Source organism: Brienomyrus brachyistius, chromosome 7 (assembly GCF_023856365.1).
Source record: "Brienomyrus brachyistius isolate T26 chromosome 7, BBRACH_0.4, whole genome shotgun sequence".
NCBI classification, from domain to species: Eukaryota; Metazoa; Chordata; class Actinopteri; order Osteoglossiformes; family Mormyridae; genus Brienomyrus; species Brienomyrus brachyistius.
The window spans coordinates 21,151,222-21,176,825 of NC_064539.1; the positions used below are offsets into that span (position 1 = coordinate 21,151,222).

At 43.7% G+C, this 25,604-nt stretch overlaps 3 protein-coding genes across 6 annotated transcripts; all 3 read left to right on the forward strand.

Annotated features, from left to right (window-relative positions):
- Positions 1-327: 327 nt before the first annotated feature.
- tek (TEK tyrosine kinase, endothelial) lies at positions 328-9,831 on the forward strand. Of its 2 annotated transcripts, XM_049018734.1 has the most exons (21): positions 328-513; positions 2,596-2,892; positions 3,180-3,290; positions 4,036-4,188; positions 4,359-4,490; positions 4,623-4,760; positions 4,838-4,963; positions 5,218-5,363; positions 5,453-5,597; positions 5,859-6,152; positions 6,544-6,849; positions 6,933-7,093; positions 7,191-7,401; positions 7,578-7,688; positions 7,894-8,084; positions 8,238-8,351; positions 8,507-8,577; positions 8,660-8,700; positions 8,785-8,881; positions 9,178-9,277; positions 9,394-9,831. In XM_049018734.1, the coding sequence occupies exons 1-21, from the start codon at positions 465-467 to the stop codon at positions 9,466-9,468; spliced, it is 3,069 nt and encodes a 1,022-aa protein (XP_048874691.1). In that variant the 5' UTR covers positions 328-464; the 3' UTR covers positions 9,469-9,831. The 2 variants fall into 2 exon arrangements, with proteins under 2 accessions (XP_048874691.1, XP_048874692.1); XM_049018735.1 differs by lacking the exons at positions 9,178-9,277; positions 9,394-9,831 and adding an exon at positions 9,031-9,156.
- A 4,813-nt stretch (positions 9,832-14,644) lies between these two features.
- Positions 14,645-18,860, forward strand: LOC125745681 (transcription factor Jun-like). The gene is made up of 3 exons (XM_049018746.1): positions 14,645-14,978; positions 15,080-15,194; positions 15,625-18,860. The coding sequence occupies exon 3, from the start codon at positions 15,735-15,737 to the stop codon at positions 16,752-16,754; it is 1,020 nt and encodes a 339-aa protein (XP_048874703.1). The 5' UTR covers positions 14,645-14,978; positions 15,080-15,194; positions 15,625-15,734; the 3' UTR covers positions 16,755-18,860.
- A 3,741-nt stretch (positions 18,861-22,601) lies between these two features.
- thap1 (THAP domain containing, apoptosis associated protein 1) lies at positions 22,602-24,974 on the forward strand. 3 transcript variants are annotated; one of them, XM_049018747.1, is made up of 3 exons: positions 22,602-22,808; positions 23,502-23,697; positions 23,864-24,974. In XM_049018747.1, the coding sequence occupies exons 1-3, from the start codon at positions 22,738-22,740 to the stop codon at positions 24,260-24,262; spliced, it is 666 nt and encodes a 221-aa protein (XP_048874704.1). In that variant the 5' UTR covers positions 22,602-22,737; the 3' UTR covers positions 24,263-24,974. The 3 variants fall into 3 exon arrangements, with proteins under 3 accessions (XP_048874704.1, XP_048874706.1, XP_048874705.1); XM_049018749.1 differs by having other exon boundaries at positions 22,664-22,933; XM_049018748.1 differs by lacking the exon at positions 22,602-22,808 and adding an exon at positions 22,826-22,958.
- The last annotated feature ends 630 nt before the right edge of the window (positions 24,975-25,604 follow it).

A 25,604-nucleotide genomic window follows, 5' to 3' on the forward strand; every position in this document is an offset into this window, starting at 1 on the left:
CCCGCACCTCCTCCTGACCCTCCCATAATCTCTCCCATAGTCTCACCCGCACCTCCTCCTGACCCTCCCATAGTCTCTCCCATAGTCTCACCCGCACCTCCACTTCTAACATGCAGAGAACACCATCCCAGCTGCAGAGTCTATGCTTCTGCCTGCCACCTGCACTTCTCCAATGCTGCAGGAGACCTTTCTGGCATTCGATCAGGGAGCCGCCCACTTTATGTTGGGGGATTGTTAGGTCTGCCTTTCCCATCCTCACACTAAAAGGAAACAGGAAAGGGAGCCCGAGCTCCCAGTACAAGTAAATGTGGGAGGGGGTCAGAGCAGGAGGAAAAGGCGGGGAGCCATAAAGAGCTGCAGCTCTGCTCTTCCAGCCAGTGTGGAGATGTGGATGGACTGGCTTTTCTAATAGCGTCTGAGGTGGACCTCACTGCAAACATCACCCTGCTTTGTAGTGCCTAACCATGGACTATGTGTCTGCTGTCCTGAGTGTGCTCAGCTGTGTGCTTTTGGGTAGGTACCAGCCTTTTATCTTTCCACCTGTATGTACTCCTCATCTGTTTCAAACCAAAACGCCATCATTTATCTGCAGTAAACTGGTCGTCTCAGGACATCCATAGCATGTTATATACTTGTAGGTTTTCCTGCGAGCGACAGTATGATTGGGTTACTGCCATCTTGTGGCTTTGAAATTTGCTTTGTTCGTTTCTTGTTGTCTCTTAAATCAAAAACACAATTGTGCATGCTCTGTGTATAACTTTTCCGTTGAAAAATAAACCGCATTGCTCTCGTGCGGGACAGTGGATTGAAACTGGATCACACGTCCACATTAATACCCATCCATCGTCGAGTGAAAATTTACAGCATTCGGCATTTCAAGGCAGTTCTGGGAAGTCTCTGGGTTGTGGGGGCACTGAAAACACACAATTAGTGTGAGAGTAGGAGGTGGATCAAGGGGCGCGATGTCAGTAAGAAATGTGTCTGCAAACACGTGAAGCAGTCTGCAGCACTGAGTAATAATGAAGACTGTTGCGTGTCTTACGTATGTCCCCTCATTGACATTCTTTGTTTGTACATCTCCACCATCTGCCTCCCTCACGGCTTGAGTAAAAAATGATTCTTTATTGATTATTTGCATCTCTAAAATTATCTTGAAGATACACAACCAAATTTAATTGTAAAGTAAAAATAGCATTTTAAATTGCCATGGCAAGTCAATTAAAAATGAAATTCTAAAATGATGCACAATTATTTATAATAAACAATTCAGTTATTATATTTTGTACTTATAGTATAAATACTATATGTATTTAAAGTGACAAACACATGATTTTACTTATTTTATGAATTTTATTACTTTATTTGGTGCCACTTTACAATAAGGCTACCCATATAAAGAGTTTATGAATGGTTTATAATCTGGTTATTAATTAGGTTGTAACACTTTGTAAATTATTATTAGACAATTTTAAACAAGTTACAACACAGTTTTCTTTTTATTAATGCATTACTACCATTTACAAGTGACAAAAGGGAGCCTTATTGTAAAATGGTACCTTTTATTTTATTATCTTGTGAAGTAATTTTATTATTTTGTCCAAATCAAGACTGAAAAGACTTCAAAATGAAACATGAGGTGTTTCTGAAAACTTCCTTGTGAGCTGTGACATGGCAAACAGCCACTGGCTCAGGGTTGGGGTCCCAGAGAGCCGTAACAGGGGGCACAGAGAGACTGCACAGTCACAAAGGTGTCACAGGCAGGTTATGTATTTAAAACCATCATTAATACTGCATCAGGGCAGGAACAGAAAATCTGCACTTACTGGTATAGCACAGTGGTCGGCACTTCTACTGTTACTTAGAGATACTTTTACTTTTACTTGGAATACGATATTGTATGTTGGCAAACAAAGCAAACAGTTTTTGTAAAAAAATCAATACCACAGATTTAGATGAAAGACGTCACGGACAAGAGAAGAGCAGAGAAAGAAGCGAATCCACAATGTATCTTCAAACATGAGGCTGAGCGCCAGTCACTTCCTCTGTCCTCTGTTCTCCATTGTCTTTGCGAATAATCAAGCTTTCCGTCCCTGCGCTCCCCGCCCAGCGCTATGTGCCAGTACATGGGTCTGCTGCCTTGTGCCGGGAGCCTAAACCACAATCAGATAACTGAGCTATGTACTGTAAGAACAGCGCTTATTCAGTGCCACTGCTTCTTAATTAGGAAAGCCGTTCCTTCAGCTTATAGAAGCCCAGGGTGAACATAAAGCCGATTTGCCAGGGATATCACCTCCACTCTATTTTATGTTTTTGATTTTCAGGAGAAACCATCCACTTTTCATCGTCTGAGGACGCGATATGCATGTTGTTGTGTGGCTGTGAGGATTAGGTCCCTATATCTGGGATCGGATGGTAGCTTGGCAGAAAAGTCACATTATTTGCAAATTGCAAATAAAAATTGATTACATTCACAGTGAGGTTCTGTTTGGATGGTACAGAGAGCAACTCCTTTCAGAGCTACTGCTCTGGGATGAAGAGAGCTTCTCATTGAAAGGAAGGTGATGTTGAGAATCACTCGTGTTTTTGGTGTTACAGGTGATGCTCTCGACATTGCAGACCTGACCTTAATAAACCCAGACACCATAATAACGTCACCTGAATCCTCACTCCACTGTGTCAGTAGTGACTGGAAGGCTCCAGGTTCCATCAGCATAGGCCCAGAATTTTCTGTGCCTGACCAACAGACCCTCAAAGTTGTTCAGGACACGACCTATCAAGCGGCTTCCAAGATCACATGGGAAACGCAAAACATCGGCTTTGGAGCATTCTACTGTAGGGTGAAAAACGTTGACCCCATCGAGAAAGTCTACACACTGAAGATGTCAAATGAAGGTGAGAGCTCTTTGAATATCTGACATTACAGACACACATGCTGTTGGTGTATTTTGGGTTGTTGGCATGTTAACATGAACAGCATTGCATTATTGGGAATTACCAAAGCTATATTTTTCTAAGTTAGCATTAGCATTTAACTGAGAGTTTGGAGCACTGATTCTGGTCAAATAGCTTCAGTGTTAAAATGTTTAATGTTATAATCCTGCATCCCTGAGCTCATGGCAGTTTCACATGACAGCAGATACACAGTCGCGGAATCTGAAAAGCATCTTTTCCCTTTACAGCTGCCTTCCATCCAGAATCATTAACTATCACTGCCAGCATTAACGAAAACGTCAACATTTCTTTCATACGCAAAATCGTTGTGGCAGAAGATGCAGTCATTTTTAAAAACTGTAAGTGTAATCGCCTAGTTTATTCATTCATCCACCCATCTTCCGCAACTAATTATCTGGTACAGGGTCCTGGCAGGGGACGCCCTGGATGGGACACATATCAATCGCAGGCACACATTGTCATACACTGTGAACAATTTATGGATGGCAACTGAAATTCATGTTCTTTTGGACTGCAGGATGATGTTCTCCTGCCCCCTGGGAGAAGAGTCAATCTTTGCCCCATGTACAATTATTTTAAAAAGTTTCTTCCTTTTCTAAAGTACTGCATCACTGAACAAAACAAGCTTTAATAGCATGATCGCTCTCATTTAGGAAAGCAAAGGTTTCTTGGAAACAAAATTATAGGTTTTACACCTAGTATTCTAATGGAAAATATTTTAAACCAGTTTCCAAACTCCTACTAATCACTCTGTCAGAATGTGATTGCTTAGCTCATATGGTGTCCTTCTACTCATTTTCAGCTCATGGGGGTTTTACTTCTACAGAATGAAAAATGATTGGTTCAGAGAGATAACCAATCAGATTATAGAGAAGGTGGGTCCAAGCAACTAGAGGAGGCGGGACCAAGATATATTATTGGTTAGACCCACCTCCTCTACTTGCGTGGACCCACCTCTTCTATGATTTCATTGGTTTTCTCACTGAACCAATCATTTTTCCTTCTGCCCTCAGAACATATTTGTGTAAGTAAAACTCCCACAAGCTCATTTTCACCATTTTCTCCAACTGCTTTTACCTGCAGGGTGCTTCATCCACTCTGTCCCAAAGTCCGAAGTCCCAGAAGGTGTCCTGCACTCCATCAGAGCCGTGAAGACTGAAGACGCAGGCCTGTATACGGCCAGATACATTGCGGGGACCAACGCGTCATCTGCTATCACCAGGCTGATAGTAAGAAGTTAGTGCCCTCACTTATCATACACATTCTAGAATTTCGCTCTGGGGGTCAATAAAATTCATTCTAGGTCTGATTCTGATCCATACAATCAGTCCTGAGCATACATCATTAGACGTACACCAGGTTGGCCAGGCACTGGTTCAGATGGCTCTCTCCCTGTTTGTGTTTAGAGTGTCCAGCTGGTATGTGGGGACACGACTGTTCACAGTCTTGTCCACAGTGCCAGAACGGAGGTGTGTGTCATGACGAAACAGGCCACTGCATTTGTCCCCCCGGGTTCAAAGGTTGTACCTGTGAGACAGGTAAAGATCCTCCTGTCCCTTAGTACAGCAATAATTAACGAGTGTGCCTCATGCCAAGTCCTTATGGGTGTGGAAATGTCACTTTGGTCGAGTCATCATCTGGATTAAAAAAAAAAAAACAATGTTCTGCAGTTTGTGGGAGCGGCAGGTTCGGGAGAACCTGCAAGGAGAGCTGTGAGGACGGCAGCTGTCGCGCGGTGGTCTTCTGCCTCCAGGACCCGTACGGCTGCTCCTGCGCCGCCGGCTGGAGAGGCCTGAACTGCAGCGAAGGTGAGAGGCTGCCTCGCTCAAGTTACGCGTCGGCGATGCAACGTCGACTCGGCGCTGAGCTGGCCGTATGTTTCCAGCCTGTCCTGGCGGTTTTTACGGCGCTGGCTGCAAACTGCGATGTGCCTGCGGGGACCGCGGCTCGTGCGACCGCTTCCGCGGCTGCATCTGTGCTGGACGACATGGGGCTCGCTGTGAGAACAAGGGTAAAATCAGCCGTCTGTCTCCGGAAAGAGCTCCGGATCTTTCATTGTTATATTAATTGAACTCTCCCTGATTAGACTTTAATTAGCTGGTTCTTCTCCCCTGCATGTGTATGAGCCAAAGCAGGTCCCTGCAGCTGTACGAACGTGTCTCTGCTGAACATAAGACAAGACATGGTGAACGGGCAGTTGACCATCAGATGGTCGCTTAGTACATTTTGACCATTTTGACCGCATGCGTGGTGTTCTTCTGCTAGATGAAGCCCCAGTTGTGGTTAGCAGGCCTAGAGACACCGAGCTGAACTCGGAGGTGACGTACACAGCCAACTGCACAGCTGCTGGAGCTCCTGCTCCCCTACATGGGGAGATCATCCTGCTGAAGCCGAATGGAACTGCTGTATATGTGAGTGCTTGTATGTGTACCGGGATCTGGGCCGATTCCCTCTTACCGTACCATCACGCCATTCAGGGCTGCACTATTTTTTTTTTTAGGCAATAGACAGTGAAACCTTAAACAACCAAACCACTTCCCAGTTCAGAGTGGAGAAGATCTCATTGCAGGACCATGGGGTCTGGCTCTGCCAGGTGACGACGAGATCGGGACGGCAGGAAAGGCCTTTTAATGTCAGCGTTAAAGGTGAGGGACCTGGGGGGCGGATCACAGCTAGCCCAGACCCCAAAGTCGTCGGCACGTTTGCGGTTACTGAAACATGACTTTCCCATCCCCTTTAGTTCCCGCAAAACCGCAATACATCCCTGTGCCAAACGGCAAAGGGACTCTTAACCTGCTCATATCAGTCAGGAAGGAGGAGGAAAATTTTAAATATTTCAGAGCTGTCCTGTAAAGTGAACATGATCTCGGGGGGGGGTTGCATCATTCTCGGTTTTCTGTTGCCAGACCCCCCACTTCCATCTGGAGTAAAACTAGTTCCAGAGAGCCAGACCTCACTGAGCCTGTCATGGGAGAGGATGGAAGAGTTGGCTAAGGAGGAATGGACTTATCGAGTAGTTTGCCATGAGAGCGCGGAGCCGGCAAGCAATAAAACGTATCATTTACTGTGGAACTCCACTGGCGTTCAGCTCACACACCTGAAGCCCAGGCAAAAATATGAGTGCGGAGTGTGTGTGATGGCAGGTGGAAGATGCCGGTACAGCCAGATGCAGCCGGTGGCGGCATGGACCCTCAGCAATGGTGAGCGTGGGGTTCATGTTGCAGCAGACAGGAAGCAGGTTAGCATGTCCTGCTAAGATCAAAGGAGACATTAGGAAATCGTTGTTAAGTGAATGTGATGCATAGTCTGTATTTCATGAAATCAAAGCATTTCGTTGACGCAGAATTTGTAAAAAGGTTTTCTTTGATAAGTTATTTATGAAAACATGCAGTATGTTAATAGTGATGATCACCGCAAGGTACTGAATAGTTTCATCAGCCCATGAAATGCTGGGAACTTTATTGTCAGGCTTAGGGGATCGTTGGCCCGCAGGTACACTATCGCACGCTCAGTGAGTACTCTCCCCTTTAATGTGATTTAATACTTGAGATATTTGCTTTAAATCTGAAATGGTATCGACTGTCTGCCCAGATCTTCCACCTCCACCTTATGGTGTTGAGGCATGCAACGTCACAGACTCTTCAGCCACCATCAAATGGAACTTGAGAGAAGGGAACTCCATCTGTAAGGTCAGCATTCGCTTCCAGGTGGCCGACCTGCTTGCTATCTCTCAGATGGCCGAGATAAACGTGCAAGACCTTCCAGCTCTGCAGTTCCAGTTCACGGGCCTCAAGGCCAACACGTCATATCTGGTGGAGATTTGGGTCAAGAACAATATTGGGGAGAGCCACGATAATCCGCGGATCCAGCTCAAGACCTTACTAGAAAATGCTTCTGGTGAGTTGAGAATATTACTCAAATGCGGACAGGTTCAATTCCACACCATCACAACACCCTGCGATCTGCTTGTCTTCACTTAGGGCTCTACATGTTCGGCAGCGCCAGCAACATGCTCTTCTTTGCCATCTTGGGCTCCGCTGGGATGACGTGCATCACCATACTGTTAGCCTTCTGCATCGTGTTACAGCTGAAGAGAGCCAGTTTCCAGCGTAGGATGGTGCAGGCCTTCCAGAACATTGTGGTAAGCTTCCATTTTTACTCAGAGACATGGATGTTCTGAGCTCCTGGAAACGGCTCTCAGTACACCTTCGCTGGTTTCTCCATTGCCCTCCATTCAGCGAGAGGAGCCTGTGGTTCAGTTCAGCTCCGGGTCTCTCACCATGACAAAGAAGACCAAGAAGCAGCCAGAGCCTGTACCCTACCCAGCGCTCCAGTGGAACGACATTAAGTTTCAGGACGTCATTGGTGAGGGAAACTTTGGCCAAGTGTTGAAGGCACGGATTAAAAAGGACGGGCTAAGGATGGACGCTGCAATCAAGAGAATGAAAGGTGCATCATCTTCATGCTAATAAACTCACACGGGGGTTATCCATGTTATTTAAAGGAGAAGTTATCTAGGGTGAAGGAGATACCAATAAGTTCTATGTCGTGGTGAAACTTTGTGTCACTAGATACAGTAGATCATTCTGATCCTTTTTGCTTCTATTCACATTGATATCTATCAGAATATGCCTCAAAAGACGACCACAGGGACTTTGCAGGAGAGCTGGAAGTGCTTTGCAAGCTTGGCCACCATCCAAACATTATCAATTTGTTGGGTGCTTGTGAGCACAGAGGTAGGGATGACTCTGTAAAGTCTAAACCCATCCTTATCGCGTAGGCTTTTCCAACCACTAATCCTGGGACCCATCTCATCAGTGTGTAACCCTAGGCTTTGAAATAACTTTTAATACCTTTGCAATAATGTACGATCTTGTAATATGGTCGACTCACTCCCTGTACATCAGTCTAAATTGACTTTGACATGCTTTGCTGGTGAAGGTTATCTGTACCTGGCCATTGAGTACGCTCCTCATGGAAACCTGCTGGACTTCCTGCGGAAAAGCCGAGTATTGGAGACAGACCCGGCCTTTGCCATCGCCAACAGCACCGCCTCCACCCTCTCCTCGCAGCAGCTGCTGCACTTCGCTGCGGACGTGGCGCGAGGCATGGACTACCTGAGCCAGAAGCAGGTGAGTGCTGTGGTCACCAAGGGCTCTGCGTCACTGCTGCTCACAGTGGCTTGTATGCTAATGCTACATGTAAACTGCACTACATGCGCATTGCCCATCATTCTGCCGCAACCTGCCTTTTGGACCCTGATGTTTATGCAGCTCCATTTTTAGTTTATCCACAGAGATCTCGCAGCCAGAAACATCCTAATGGGGGAAAATTTTGTGGCAAAGATAGCAGACTTTGGACTCTCCAGAGGTCAGGAGGTGTATGTGAAGAAGACCATGGTATGACCAACACTGCAGATTCACATTCATGTTTCACGGCAAAACGAGCGTCGGGGGACGGGGTTAGATTGCCTGCCCTTCTGCTGGGTCTGCACGTTCATGGTTTCCAGCACCCTGGACTGGTTTTCCTCATTCCTGTTGGGCATTTCTCACAGGGGCGCCTGCCTGTGAGGTGGATGGCGATTGAGTCCTTAAACTACAGTGTCTACACCACAAACAGCGACGTGTGAGCATGTGTAGCCAGCCGCCGACGCCCCGTGGTGCTGCCGGACTTAGCTCACAGCGGTCTCTCTTTCTTTCCCCCGCAGGTGGTCCTACGGCGTGTTCCTCTGGGAGGTTGTCAGCTTAGGTCTGTAACGGTTTTACTTACGCACCGTTCACTGATGTGTTGTGATGTGGGTGGGGGTTCTCAGACTGCTTGCCGCCTCACCAGGAGGTACGCCGTATTGTGGGATGAGCTGTGCCGAGCTGTACGAAAAGCTCCCCCAAGGTTACAGGCTGGAGAAACCCCTCAACTGCGATGACGAAGTGTAAGGCCACCGTCACATGCACTGGATATGGTGTTACTACACAGAGATTCAGAAAAAATGCTTTGAATAATGCTCATAACGTTTTACAGTGAAGGCCAGACCTGTAGCCATGTATTAAACTCACGGGTTTGAATCCCCTGGACACATAGCCAGATCTACAGAGGGAGACCAAACCAATCGACAGCTATGGGCCTGGGAAAGGCGTGCAGGCTTCTGCTAAGCATTGAGTAGATGCTGATTTATGAGGTGAGTGTGATACTGTTTAATAAGAATGAAACCCCCATCTTCTGGCTCAGATATGACCTAATGAGGCAGTGCTGGAGAGAGAAACCTTACGAGAGGCCCTCCTTTGCCCAGATTCTGGTGTCTCTGAGCAGGATGCTTGAAGAGAGAAAGGTAAGTCGCTACAGATACCCGGACACAATTGCAAACCCCCAACCCAACATGTATATGATCATGCAGCTCTGCCAATTTCACGTGTCCAGTAAGAAAGCAATGCATCTTGTTTTCAGACCTATGTGAACACCACCTTGTATGAGAAGTTCACCTACGCCGGCATTGACTGTTCTGCAGAAGAAGCAGGATAATACTTTCGGTTTGTTTTTTAAAGTGTCCATAAGATGTGTAACACGCTGTATGCAGTTTTAGTAAAATATCCCTAAGACGTGTAACGCACTGTACCCTATTTCAGCGAAATATGCATAGACATGACATGCTGTACACAGTTTTAGTAATCCCTATTTGGGAATTCATAGACTACTGTTTTACACACGTTGTGTATTTCAATCGATGGACTAACGTGGGAAACACAATCAAGCTTTATTCCCTGAATTTATATGTGGTGCACATGTTTGTTTCATGGCACGGCCCTGAGGGTGAAATGCTGGTCCTCAGTGATGGAATCGACAGTCATCAGCATCACTTTGGTGTAAATAAAGTCTTTATCGTGAGTGCTGTGTAAATATGGTTCTTTCAAAATGATCCCCTCCAGTTTTATGTATTGTAGGAGTAATTGCTGTTTCATCAACATAGTCTGTAGTGTGGTCCAGCACTTTGGTATTTTGTGATCTGTGGTGGGTACATATTACTATCAAAGGCATATTACCATGAAGGACACCTTCAGCTGTGCGCCTGTATGCACTGTGCGTACTCTTGGCTTTTAGAATTTCTATGTAGTTGTTTTTTTTTTTTTCGTTATGTCTGAAACGGAAACCTAAAATGAAGAGTCGGGCCTTACGATTCTGGGTAAAATATGAATCACATATGAATCAGATTGCGATTTTCTCTCGCAGTTCTTGACTAATATATTTCTCTCAGTATTATTGTTTTACGTTACACATTGTCCTTATGAAGATGGAACAAACATTATATAGAGATGCACGATATGTCGGTTAACAAGCTGAAATCGCTGCCCGATATTTAAACGTTATAAATATTCGAAGTTAGCAGATAGCAAAGTGCGAAGTTAGCTAAAGACGCGACGATGATCAGCCATTTTCTGCAGTGAAGCACGAGGTATTAAATTTGGCCAATAGATCGATCCTTTATTTTTCCCAGAATAAAATGACGATGTGATGTGATCTGCGGCAGGTAGCTTGTCAGGTGTCCACAGACAGTCAGTGCCTTTGCTCCAATGCACATTCACCACGATGCAAAAACGGACGACGAGAAAGTGCCACAAGTGTTTTAATGCCACCGACTTGAAATAAATAGGCAAAAAAATTATTACTTAAGGGTGGTGGTGGAAGGAAATGGAGCTACTTTCTGGCATCATTAACGCAAACGTGACCCTGTTTCTGTGAAATTCATTTTCCACTCTCTTCTCATTTCAGTCTTCGGTTTGTTGTTATTGAACTTGACTACAAGTTTCCACAACATGAATAATTAGAAATAGCATGTACTTTATACACTTATATTGCTTGAGAGCTTATCTCAGACAACATTAATTAATGCTGTCTTATTTATTCAAAGTACGCGATCATGACAAGTTATTCAGTTGAATTTTCCAGTAATAAATGGCAAATATTTTTATTACTGTTAAATTCCACTGTAAAATCTCACGTATTTTGTAACAACTCTGAGTATCAATTACAGCCACAAATCAGCAATATAGATTCAAACATAAATTAAAAATGACACAATAGGTTGCAAAAGCAAGTTGGATTATGTCATCCTCTGTTTTCACTTCAGAAGCTGACACGTTTAACATGTGGGGTATTTGGACAAAGAAACAGAATAATTCAATGTAACAATGTACACAAGTACTCACACTAGTCACTGAAAAAATTTACAATTGGATTCTTTTCCCAGAATTCTATCATGCTAAATATATCCTACAAATGATTTCTAAACGCAGATGAGATGACTGAATTGTCATTTGGAATGTTTCATTTGCAAAGTGGCTTCCCGCCAATTCCATAAGAAGCCCCCACGAGCAGGTAGGAAGCTTCTATGATGTCCTTCACCTTGGCTGGTTCTCCAGTCCCACAGAGGACTCCCTCGGAGACATGTCTCTGCACACCTCATACACGCGAAAGGAGGCGAAGGAAGCCGCCACTATACAGGAGCCGCCGAGGATGAACCACCAGCTAAATAAGCCAAAAGAGGCTCCCTTAGCAATACAGAATAGCCCAAAGCACAGCATAGCTACCAATGACAGGATCTGCACGTGCACAGGTGGGCTGGTCTTCTCGGTCATGGTGAAAATGGCGTGTCCAGGAAACCTTCACTGTCACTCTCAGCCCTGTCGTGTTTTTCCAAGGAAAGGAGTGGATGTCCTGTGGGCTGCAGTGGTGTTGGCTGTTTGCTTTGCTTTGCTCTGATCTAAGCACAATGCATTAAGAAGGGGGTCCCGTTAGAGAAATCCGCGGCAAGATTTCTGTGCGGTGATGAAATTCACCATGGCGGATTAAGACCGGCTTGTTGTTTTGTGACCTACTGTCTCTTAATACCAGTTCAAGTCCAATACAGTAATCCATTAAATGCATCTCATCATTTAGAAGCCTAGGACTAAATTGTACATGTCATCTGAAAAAAAGAAAGTAACATTTTTAGAACATTCACATAATTTAACGGAATAGTTTTACAAAGGAGAATGTAATTTGCAGTTTTGCTGTCATGATAGCAGCATAACTGGTCAGAATTAATCTAATAACAAATAATAATAATAATAATTATTATTATTGTTATTATTATTATTTTATACTAATAAAACTAATAAAAATAAAACTAATAATTAACTGAGTCGATGTTTTAGTAGTGACATGGTAATTAGGGTCACCTTCAGGACAATAAGATGATTAAAGATTTTAGCATAAAATCTATTTTATCAGATTAAGGAGCAGTCAGATAATTAGAAAGCTTTGGTGTTAGTGTAAGCCTTGCAGTATCGTGTAATTAGAGTTATGTGTTTCTGTGAAAGCTTTCGGGTGATTTACCTTTACTTTCCAAATTTAGATAGTTGCCTTGAATAAAAATACCATAAAAATGCATAACATTCCTGAGTAGTCGGTTTTATTGAATTTATTTAGATAAACGGAGAGTTATCAGTGGAAAATTACTGTTCTACATTTTTTTTTTTCATTGAGTGATTTGCCTTGTAGGGCGGCATGGTGGTGCAGTGGTTAGCACTGTTGCCTCACATCTCTGGGACCCAGGTTCAAGTCTCCGCCTGGGTCACAGGGGTGTGGAGTTTGCATGTTCTCCCCATGTCATCGTGGGGTTTCCTCCAGGTACTCCGGTTTCTCCCCACAGTCCAAAAACATGCTGAGGCTAATTGGATTTGCTAAATTGCCCGTAGGTGTGCGTGTGAGAGTGAATGGTGTGTGAGTGTGCCCTGCCTCGTGCCCATTGCTTCCGGGATAGGCTCTGGACCCCCCCACGACCCAGTAGGATAAGTGGTTTGGAAAATGGATGGATGGATGGATGGATGATTTGCCTTGTCAGTTTTAAGCATGATGGCGTATCCATAGACACTGTGTAGGGGGAAATGTGGCACAGCTAGATATCCCTCTGAAGGTCGCGGGTTCGAATCTCTTGCTCAGCAGGACAGTCACATCTCCGTTGGGCCCTTGAGAAGGGCCCTTGTCCACTTGACAAATGCTCCAGACGCATAAAAATGGCTGCCACAGCTCCCTCAGCCGCAGCTTCCCTCTCACCACTTTAAGCATGTGTATTTTAAAAGAAGGATGTACCTATACTTGGGTGTGCAAACGGAAAATAAAACATTCCGTCAGCCCTGATCCAAACAACTTCAAAAGCAGCGTCTCCAGAAGTTGCAGTAATGGCTCCCTCTACAGGCCAATGTAGCGCATAACAATATACACGCGCTCGTGTGCATGCATACCAGACCACGAAATAGCGCTGGCAGGCTGTTCTGCGAATCTAAGGCAGCTTTTATCTTGTTTCGTTGGTGACAGTTAAGCAACTCAGTAGCGTGCAAACAGTTTACTATCTTGTGTTTTTGTGTTTGCATTTCGTAGATCACAAAACATGACTTTTTCAAGTGCTGTGTCACAGCGGGTCTTTATTCTGTTCACAGAATGCACAAGCAGACTTCCGCTAACCCAAGCCCTGACCACTGACTGTGCTGCTGTAAGCTGGAACCCTGCACTATTTTCTATGTTTTTTCCATTAATTGAATCTTAATCTCACATAATGTATTACACTGCTGCCAGAGTGCATACTTTATTGGCATTTAGTGGCTACTATACAATAACTTAAGTCGTAAAAATTAAAGCCACTGTATGACAATCAAATATTTTACACCTGTCCACAAGTCGTGATTTGCTTAGGGTTCGCCGAGACGCCGTTTGCGCTGACAGGCTGCAGTGGAAGGTATTTGTTATCTCACATGTCGTGGTACTGCCTCTAGCATTACTGCTAATTATAGTCTGCCGCCTCTGTCCCAGGCCAATTTCCATTTCCCCATATCTAATCCCCATAAACCACAGGTCTGCTCTTCAAATCCTGCACCACTGTCGATGACGACTGACCACGGTCTTCACAATCTGACTGCCTCCTTACTCCATTTGTTATATATTTGCTATGTATTAACCAATTAATAATCCCTTAGCAAATGAACGCCTGTGTTAAGCAAGATTGAATCTGATAAAGTTTGTATGTATAATTCAGTCGACACGAGGCTAAGACAACATGCCACAGACATGGCGTATAGCACTGGACCCCCCATCCTTATCTCTTTTTGAGTTGTCAGTTCGGACTCAGGGCAGTCGGAGGAGCATGGGGACCCTGGCAGATTCACAGGGGCCAGAACATTATAGAGGCCCCGAAATAGAAGTTCAGGGGCCCGGCTGGCGATATCTACCGAGAAGAACATTTTGTAGGGGGGGGGGGGGGGGGGAGGGCAGAATTTCTAGCTATGCCCCTTTAACGGTAATTACTTTAAGCAGAATATCGCTGGAAACATCACTATTACAAACACTCAGTGCTGAGCATGTTCGCATATAAACCGTTTTCTTAAAAAAGAAAATTCAAGTAAATCAGTAAAAGTAGAAATCACAATGATTATATTTTGGTGAACTAGATCAAACTAAATGGTGCTAAAAAGAATTGTTTACCGTTTGTGTTTTGCATGTTTCCAATACGTTTACGTTATTGTTTTATATTTTCCTATGTCCTTTCTGGGATTGCCCAGTGATCTTTTACTGCGCAACTCGTACAAGTGAGTCCGTTTAGTAAGTTTCTAGTTACGCCTCGGCGACTCATGACATGGCATGATGGCAGTGTGTCCCCAGCTGAACGCTGCCGTGCGTCAGTCTGTCCTGGAAACGGACTCGTTACAATAACAGGTGTCAGCATACTAGGCACTGGAAGGTGTGTGGCCGCTGGGAGGAGACGGCTTAAGACAGGTTTCACCACGAAGTGTCAGCAGATGTGTGACCGCCGGTAGAGGAACCAGGGGAAGGAAAGGGGCGGGTGTTATTAGTAAGCGGAGCAGCAGAAAGCCCCACAGCCCCGGCAGCGGCAGACAGCAGAGCGGCGGAGCGGGGGAGTGGACGGCGCTGCCTCACCGACCCGAAAAAGCCAGAAGATCGTCGATTTCAGCGTCCCTTTAGATCGACTTCGAATCCCTTCGGTAAACTCATATTCGTGTGATTTGGATTAGGAGAATATTCGGGAAATTAGTCTTTAAAATAATGGGTATTATTAGAAGCCCTAACGCGGCTGTGTATTCAGGGAATAGCAGGACCTTTCGCATGAAGAACATCCTGAAGACCAAGAAGTGAAGACCGAGTACCATCTGCTTCAGCGGAACACTGCTGCTGCTGCCTGCGTGCCGTCGGAGTTTAATGTAAGTATGTGTTAATGTATTGTTTTATACGTATCATCTTTAAAATGTAGCAGGACAGTGATACATAAAGCAGTAATCACAGCAGTCACTAACACGTGGATTACTAACATTTCCACCGAGTACAATTTTTAACTAGCTAGTTAACATGGTCCGGTTTTTTCTTTAGAAAGTACGCTGTTGTTACCCTAGGCTTATAACTCGGCAAATTGGTAATGAAAAACTGGAATTGTGACTCATTGTTAGCGTAAAACGGAGGCGTGTGAGTAAATATTACAATAAAGGCGACTCTGGAGTCCTTCTTAAACTTGCTTCTTAATAAAGCGGACTGTCTTTGATATTTGCGACTCATTGCAAACGGGCGTCGTTTTACCTGTCTATAATGTTTCTATTTTGTTCAGCGATATATGCGTGTATGTATGTGTGTCCACAGGGAAATGTACTGAACCCCCCTGGAATCTCATCATCTGGATCCCTAAAATGCCTCTGTAATGACAAACCTCTGATATATACGTCAGTCTTGTAAGGGAGATTACACTGCCAATGACAAATAAGATGGAAACTGCTTTTTACCATGATGACAATTCAAGCATCCCAAATTTTGGACAGGTGTCGGATTTTGAAGGGTACCAAAGTCAGAAGATGATGGGGAAAAAGAGTATGATTGCTCAGAATTTCCCTGATATGCTAGGAAGCACGTCTGAACTGAAACTCATGCACGGTCTGCCAGCAAACAGCAGTAACTTCAGTGCCAACAGCACAGGAATTAATAACACAAGCAGCTCGATAATGGCTGCTTCTGAGATGAACCTCCTGAAACTGCAGTCCCCAGATTTAGAGCAGCTGATGATCCAGTCCAACCAAGGGCTGGTTACAGCCAATCCAGGCCCCAACTGTACAGGAAACACCTTTCTCTACAGGAGCCAAGACACCAATGAACAAGATGGCTTTACAGATGGATTTGACCGGGCTATGGCTGATCTACATAAACAGAATGAGCTTGTTGGGGCATCCATTTCTCCATCCTCTGCCATTCAGGGCTCCTACCACAGAAACATAATGTCCACTGGTGAATTGCTGACATACACCAATATGAACAGCTACACTTCCACCCAGATCACAGGTTCTGCATCGTATCTTGGTAGCCAGCTGCCGTTCACATCTGTCGGTCACTGCTCAGGTCACGGTGGACAAGGCCAAGGGTCCCACTCCCAGAGAAGGGGCCTGGATGCAGTGCAAATAGTTCCTGAGATGTCCCACCCAGCGGCGGAATCTACCAGCTCCCCAAAATCGCTCTCGCCCATAGATATGGAGTCCCAGGAGCGAATCAAGGCGGAGAGGAAGAGGATCCGTAATCGCATAGCTGCCTCCAAATGCCGCAGGCGCAAACTGGAAAGGATCTCACGCCTCGAAGAGAGAGTGAAGGCACTTAAGACCCAGAACTTTGACCTGGCGTCCGCCGCCAGTCTTCTGAGGGAGCAGGTGGCACAGCTGAAAGAGAAAGTCACGAGTCACGTCAACAGCGGCTGCCAGATCGCGGTGGCTAAGCGAGGAGGGACCTGAGCCCATTGAATAACAGCATGGTGAATTTACTACATAACTAATGATGCTGAATGTCTGGGAAGAAACCTGCCTTGCCTGGCACATGCCTAAGGAATGGAGTGTGCCACACATTCCCGGTCTTATTTTTTAGGGGCTTTGGGCAGATACTGTATCTCCACCACTGACAGTAACAAAAGGGAAAACACCCAGATTTTAAAAGTGAAACTGACACTGGAACATGGCAGAAAGACACAACGATTCCAGGCAAGAGGAATCTCTGCACTCTGGACACTAACAACGCCCCAGAACGGAACGTACTGGAAAACTGCTTGGCTTCCTGGGAATTTTACCTCTGTCAGTACTTGTCTGATCTTGAGTAATCAGAAGAACGTGGAAAATTAGAGGAAAATGGTGAAGGTTTAATAAGTCTTGATAAACTTATCAGGTTGTATACTTCAAGGCTTTACTTGAATATTAAAACAGATTTATTAAACTGCGCAGACTTTTAGCGCCTGACTTTGTGACAGTTGATATCGTAGGTCCAATGTATTATGAACATTCAATGTCCCAAACGTGCTGCAGTCTTCAAGTGTGACTTGTTTTAAATTTAAGTAAAGAGTTGCTAGATTTACAGAGTAAATGACCTTAGCTGAGTGATGTGGCTAACGGTACAGGGGGGTCGGTTCCCAAAAGCATCTCAGTATGAGTTCCACTGAATTCCAGTGAAGTCACAGTCAGCAGACATCTTGTGAAATGGGAAATGCAACCCACTTGCTGGACTGAGTCACATCTCTTTCTGAAATGTCCTGTTTGTTTTCTATCTCTTTGGAGCGGATTATGCATGTGTGTGTCTGATTATATCAGGCTTATATATTTACTACATATCAGTGTCTAATTTAAATAACGTCTCTTAATGATGAATCATGTACATATATATGTACAGTGCAAACGTACATATGCATTTATCAGATCAATTAGAAATGCTCTGATTTTTTTTTTCTAGGAAAATACAGACAGACTTAATATGATATCCAATAGGTTCAGAAAATCTTTAAATTATGTATTAATATATATTTTGTTTCTTGAACTGCATAAGGTCTTAATTTTGAATGAAATACATGTTTCCCCAACGGTTCCTAATGACCCTAAAAGCAGTGTTTTCAAGCTGTACTGACTCACGTTATGGAAGATTATAGTTCAGTATAACAGTTTTCAGTGCTAGAAAAGACAGGTGCGACTCAAGTACCCAGGGCCTAGTTTCGCGAAACCTTCTTAACGCTACGTCATTTGTGAGTTCTGTGTCAAAAGATGGTTTTAAGAAACTGGGCTCAGGTGGCTACTTATAATTGTGAGACTCTTTATTCAAAATTTGATTTTATTGCAGTTTAAGCAAAACATGTTTGTGTTGTCTGTGCAAAATACATATTTAATGTACTTTTCAATATTTGTTTAAAGTATTGCACTATGGTTTTTTTATATACAAAAAATTAGACAAACAAAGCATGAGAGAATTCTGACCCCCTGTTTATCTGCATCCGGTGCGACAGTATATATTGATCTATGAAATACAAGAAGCATTTTATTATTGTTCCTGTTAATGGTCAAGGGGGCTGATGTTTTCATTTATATTGTTTGAGTTTATCTGTAATTTACATCTGTAAACTCATGATTGTGTGATATTATAAAAAATGTGACCATTAAGGCTACATTTTCATCCATCTATCCATCCATCTATCCCTCCTGCTATTTTTCATGTACAGGATCAGTGGTGGAGGGGGGGGGGGGCATCGCAGACACTAGGTAGGGAAATACCTCAGAGCTCACACTCGCACAGACACCAACACATACCCCCAATCCTGGAAGTATGGTCATATTTTCATATAAATCCTTAACGTTCTAACAAACGATAGATACCGTTTTTTTTTCACCCTGTAACCTTGTACTGAATAAGCGGTTATGGAAGATGGATGAACGGATGAGATTCTCTCCAGTGTCTGTTTACCTGTTATAAGTACTATTTAAATATATTTTAACACAATGTAAATAATGCTGCTTAGCCGTAACTGAAATGAAGCATTTCCAGGTGTATTTCAGTTTCTGTTCATGAATTACAAGCGTTCAAACAGCTATGGTAGACTGTAGAGAATCTATTTCAGAGAGGACTTGGTCCCTGTGGTATTAACTATGATGGTAAAATCAGATTCTGCTGTATGTTAATGTCACAAATGCACAGGGCTTCACAGCTACTGGGTCGGGGGTTCGAACTTGTCCCGGCTTTTCAGCTGGAATGTGCCTGCTCCTGGAATTCAAGTGAAACGGTGACTACAAGCGGCCCAACAGTCAACAAATCAGGATGAAACTGGAAAGGCGATTGTTCATTGTTGGCTGTCCCCTGGTCGCTGACCATGGACCTGTACACAGACACAGACGTTTTGTCTTTTCTCCTCTGAGAGACGGTTTTCCCCATACGCCACCTCTTGCTTTACTGTAATTTGTGACTGAATGGCAATCATTTAGCATTCAACCTGGTTAAAAAGAGCTACTTTGAGGAATTTCCTTCAGACCCGCGGCATTTTCGTCCCCGGTGGCGTGATGACCTCACGTGACCAGTGGTAGTTAAAGATCAACGCTGAACTCCCCGACCTTTCGAAATCTTCCTTAGAAAAGAGTCGTCATAGATGACGGCGAAAATCGTGTGGAATCCACTTCAGTTTTGTATTCCTTGTTCAACACTGTACTCTAGAAGATTATGTAGAAATGATTTGGAACGGGAATTGCGTTAATAATAATAATAATAATAATAATAATAATAATAATAATAATAATAATAATAATAATAACAACAATAATAATAATAATAATATCTATTAATATTAAGAATTCCTTATGGTATTCTCAGACGTTACAAATTAAGTACTGCACAACCAGGGGCGAGCAATAAAACATTCAGAACCAGATAAAAACGGGAGAAATTGGGTATTTCATCTATACCCGGAATCAATTGAATAAACACGCAAGGACAGAGAAAACGAAACGAACACGGACCTGTGGCTAACTGTATTGCAGAAGGGAAGGTTACCACTGACGCATAAGCAGTATAATTACACCCACAGTGCGTTTTGGTGCTTTTTGTAACTAGCAGGACTTCCAGTAAAACATGGAATAAACCTGGGTCATTGCGAAAGTGAAAGTTCATTTAGCGCTAATCCTGATCGCGGAATTGCTGGGAATTCCGCTCTGAGACACCTACTAAAAGAGAGAGCACCTATTCAAATGACCAGGCACCGTCCGGGAAACCAACCCGATCTTTATTGTAGAACCGTAATACTAATTTTACAGACACGCACGTATGAAAATTCTCATTTGAACGAATATTTAATCAAACTTTGCCGTACTCAATTAAAAAAAATCACGCACACGCGCCTTTTAAGGTTGACACAAAATACCGAACGAAGAAAAATACAGATTATTTTCATTCTCAGAGGGAGAAATTTAAACTACATAGCTGCATAATGTAAATTGTAAGGCGTACGTATTTTGTTAGCCGTGCCGATGGTATTCATGTGTATGTCTAGTATTTACGCTATTATCAAATCATACTCATGGTGAATATAAAGTATAACTATAGGTTTAACCAGGGACGGATTACGGACCGGGCCAGCGGGGCCGCTGCCCAGGGGCCCTTGGGGTGCAGGGGGCCCGTGGGGCCCCTAGCCCAAAACAATTTGCAACGCTGTATTTTCATTTGTGTATTTTAGAGGGCCTACATTCTTTGATCCTCTGCCTACAAGGGCCCCTGACCGAGGGCGTTTGGCTGCCAAGGGCCCTTGAATTGTGGTGGTTGTGCTGGTGGTGGTGGGGGGGGCCCTTGCGAACACAACCCATAATCCGTCCCTGGGTTTAACAACTCTTTCAATTCAGATAATTGTTCACTAAACATCCATCTATCCATCCATTTTCCAAACCGCTTATCCTACTGGGTTGCGGGGGGGTCCGGAGCCTATCCCGGAAGCAATGGACACGAGGCAGGGAACAACCCAGGATGGGGGGCCAGCCCATCGCAGGGCACACTCACACACCATTCACACACGCATGCACACCTACGGGCAATTTAGCAACTCCAATCAGCCTCAGCATGTTTTTGGACTGTGGGGGGAAACCGGAGTACCCGGAGGAAACCCCACGACGACATGGGGAGAACATGCAAACTCCACACACATGTGACCCAGGCGGAGACTCAAACGCGGGTCCCAGAGGTGTGAGGCAACAGTGCTAACCACTACACCACCATGCCGCCCTCTTGTTCACGAAACATTTGGACATATTTACATACATGCTTTCCAGCATATTAATCCATTCTTAATGATGAATAAGTTGTGAACTATAAATGAATGATTTATATAATTACAAAAGAGACCATTTGGCTAAAGGATATCTTTAAATTGTGTGTGTCTGGCGAAGTGCAGGGTCAACCCCAACCTTACGTCCTATATGCTGCCTGCGGAAGGATCCAAGCTTGACCCTGATGAGAATAACGAGGCATAAGCAGCATTGCAATTAGAATATTAATGGATATGTGATAAACTGTCAGGCATGGGTGAGGAAGGCAGGGACGCAGGTGCGAGTATATATGGGATTTAATGAACATGGCACAGAATAGACACAAGGAGTGAAACTGCGAGCCTGACGAGGACCACGGCAAAGGGGCAGACTAAGACAATAAATGGAGCAATGCAGCAGCAGCAACAACAGCAACGACAAACCTTGGAAGGGGCAGCCATGGCCCTTGCATATAAAGAGGAAAACACAGATACCCAGCGTTTCCAGCTCTCACGGATCCGGCGTGACACTCACTCTTACGGACTCTCACGCACACGCAAGAAATCTTACGGCAAATTTATATTATCCCATTATAAGCCTAGTGTCATCTGCATAAAAGGCGGTGGAGTATTTTACAAATCATATAGACTATTCAAAAGGTAATAAAACTCTTAAATGCATGTAAATGAGTGTGCAGGTTTGTCTCGAATTGAAAATCGCGTCACTGGATGCAACACATGAGGAAATTCTGTGCAAAGTAATTGCAATTAAGACACAAGAGGGAAACAGTATAGGCACTCTTGACAGTGTATTTCCGAAATGTATTATTGCGCTCATTATTGGCTATCACGGTTTATTTGTTCCTATTCGAAATTAATGAATTTAGACACCTAAATATCACAAGGAGGTATATTTGTTGGTATGTTAATTCCTAAATATCCCGAACAGCAAGGGGGTATATAGAAATAAATATATTCGACTTCAAGGAGGACGTGGTTGCATCACCGGTTCAGTAGCATCACTGTTACAAGAATATCTTTGCAACACACTGTCTGAGACGCTTTGCACTTTGGAGGGACCATCCAGTGCTATCCAGCCCACACAATGATCATCCATTTCTTACTTCTGCATAACTTATGTAGCAGACAGAACCTGATTATTTGCATTTCTATGCGAATTATATTAAACTTAAAGTCTCATTTATACTTCTTTATAAACATATGCAACAGATTTTCAGATATAATGTGTAAAAGTATATTGAAGTCTTACATTCTCCTTTCTCAATATGATTAGATTAAAGACATCGAGAGTGTCATCCATCCGGTTAATGTTACGGGGTGTAGTCATGTGACTCTTTCGCGACCACATGCCTGGATGTCTGCGGTTACCGCGGTTACATCTCTAGTTCTTGTATGTTTTCTATACTACCTTCCTCCTTAGTAGGTGCCCTTCTAGTCTAGCAGTGTAGACGTTTTTGCCCAGAAAAGTTTTTGCGTCAGCAGAATAAGGAGGTTCTTCCTTGATATTGACCAATAGAAATTATAAGTGCTTATCATGTGACCAAAAACGAAGCCGCAGCAGCCATCTTGGAAGCTGGATAAGAATCCCCCCGTGAAAAAAAAAACAGAAATACATAATAAACGGGACGAATTTGAATGTTCATAATTTAGTTATTACTGCAGCCATGGTACAGTCTTGTTCGGCGTATGGCTGTAAAAACAGATACCATAAGGACAAAAATATTTCTTTTCACAAGTAAGTTGAACTGCAGCCGGACGTTCCGCCGTGCGTTTTCGAAAGGAAGGCAAAGCATACGACGTGGAGCCATGGAGCCGCCAGCATGTGTGCAGAGTGCGAAACCCTGGGCTGGGTGACGTGAGGTGACAGGGGCTTACATGAGGCTGGGTGAGGTGACATTAGATTTACACGAAGGGACATGATGTGACACAAGGCGAAGTGAGATGACGTGAGGTGATATGCACTGAAATTAGGTCACATTTGAATTACATTACAAAGTATATGACGTTACATGCAGTGAAATGCGATAAGGTGAGAGAGTACGCCTTCAGCCTTATCGGTCCGAGTCTGGCATCTCTGCCCTAAACTGCAGTAGTGATTTAGAACAGAAAGAGGCACAGCTGTAATGAATGAAAGGTAAAGAGGACCTTTGGATTATGGACAGTTCAAAGTGGTCCCGAGTGGAAGTGGATAGTTGGCCAAAATGACTGCGTCCACGTAGAATATTCTCGTAACCCTTCCTGTCTTCCTTGTTATCACTTGAAATAATAATACTTGTACTTTACACACTCCATGATGTTGTTCCTGTTAAATATGGTGTAATAATTTAATAATAAAAAAGATAATTGAGTGCATGCTGGCCTTCAGCCAACAGGGGATGTGTAAGAATTTTGGTTTTCTCTAAGTAATGGTCAGTCTTCCGCACCATAGATTCCCACTTGCACGTCCAGATATATGTGGAAAATGGGTGGCAGCAATGAGAAGGAACAACTTCAAGCCAACAAAGTACAGCAACATCTGCTCACAGCATTTTACAAAAGATTGCTTCAAACAGGAGTGTAACAACCGGGTGCTGAAAGAGAATGCAGTTCCATCACTCTTCTGCCTCGGCAGGACACAGAAAAAGGTAAAGAACCTTGCACTTTGAGCCAGCAGCCCTACAAATTGATTCTGCACCTTTACAAAATTGGCTGTCATGTAGCAAATAAACGATGTCTAGAAATATGGAAGCACCAGATTTTACACCAGATTGCTCATAGCGAAGTTGCATGAACCCCAATTTTATCTGGTAGGAAGAAGCTCTGGATGGTCGAGACGTGCAAGAGGTGTCCTTTCCCCTGGTGCTTCCCATTCCAGAGGCTGAGCAGTCCCAGGCCCAGCTGCAGGTGGTGGTGAACCCAGCGCTGCTCCCGAACACGTCAGTCCCCTGTGACCACAACTACACTGTGGAGGACACCATGCAGCAGAAGAAACGAGTAGAGCAGTTAGAGGAGCAGCTGGACAAGCTACGCAAGAAGCTGAAGACCGTCCAGCAGAAGTGTCGCCGCCAGGAGAGGCAGCTGGAGAAGATGAAAGCCATGAAGGAGTCACAGGAAGCCAGCAGGGAGCCCATAATGAGAGAGAGCTACGTTATCCTGCCCAAGGAGCTCTATGACGTCCTGAAAGGAACAGAGCCTGTGGGTGGCTTGTAGTGGCCTTGACTGCCTGGGGAAACCCAGCAGAAAATGTCATGTATTTCCATTTTGGGTTCCTCTCATTGCACTCAACAAAGTGTCATCCAATCCCAGGCTTACTGATAATCCATCACTGGAAATTTTAAGCATCTAAAAGAGACTAGGATGATTCAGTTTTGGTGTACTGGTAGTGAACTGCATTCAGGAAATTCAGAGGTCCCTTATAGACCAAAGCAAAGTGTGCACAGGTGCCGTGGATAGTGTCGCATGTGGATTTGAACCCTGTTCATGGTAGGTATGAGTGTACAGGTTCACGACACTCCAACCAAGCCCTCGGCTGAACTGCCCTAAACGCTCTCACATCAAAGGCTGTTAGAGGTTTAAAGATGAAAGGCTGCTCTCACTTAAACCGGAGTTCATAACCACTGGTCTATGCAAATCCTGGGTCGAACTAATTAACTCTTAACCAAGGGTAGGAAATGATGGGGTTTGGGGTAAATTATCTAATTTAAGAAAGCATGCAAAATGATTGAAGCTGGAATAGCAGTATTATAAGATGTGTTTGTAAGAATTTGTTTGTTTACAGTAATATTGCACAAAGGATGTGGATTGCGGCAGTAGTGAGGTATTCTACAGTACTAAGAACAGCAGAGTTTAATAACATTTTATAAGATGCTGTGTACTGCTGTGTAAGTACCGATGGTAGCACCAATAAAAAGAATGGCGATGAGTCTCTGCCTGTAATCGCTTTGTGGGAGGATGTGGCCTGATTTCAGCTACAGTATATTCACAGATTTTCCCATTCAATCAGAGATTCTTTTTATCCCCACTTTAGTCTAATTTTGCAAGCAATGCATCAGATTTTTTAAGAAATGTAGCAGCCAACATTGTAGTAATTACCATTAATGTGATAACTGTTAATAACCTAATAATGTTTCTGTCCTTAATGTAATAAAAGCTAACTGGAAAATAATATAATTTATTTATTTATTATAAATATAATAACTTTTTTTCTGAACCAATAATGTAATAACTTTTTGCCCATAATGTATTAAGTTAATACATTATTAGTTGGCTACTATATTATTGATTTTATTACATTTAGAATGGAAAATACGAGTATGTTGCTAGCATTTATTACATTAATGGTAGTCCTTACATTATTGACTGCTATGATCAGGTACTGAAACTGTGTTTTGGGGAACTTTATCATCCTTAATTTCCTGTCTTCGTCATTTTTGGACAAAGACCACTTTGACACAGCCACTAAATTTTCCCATGTTAGAGTGCTTTAGTGTTCTGATTATTTTTACCCGGCACATTGTTACCTGACGTGTTAAATCACAGAAATTGAGTAACA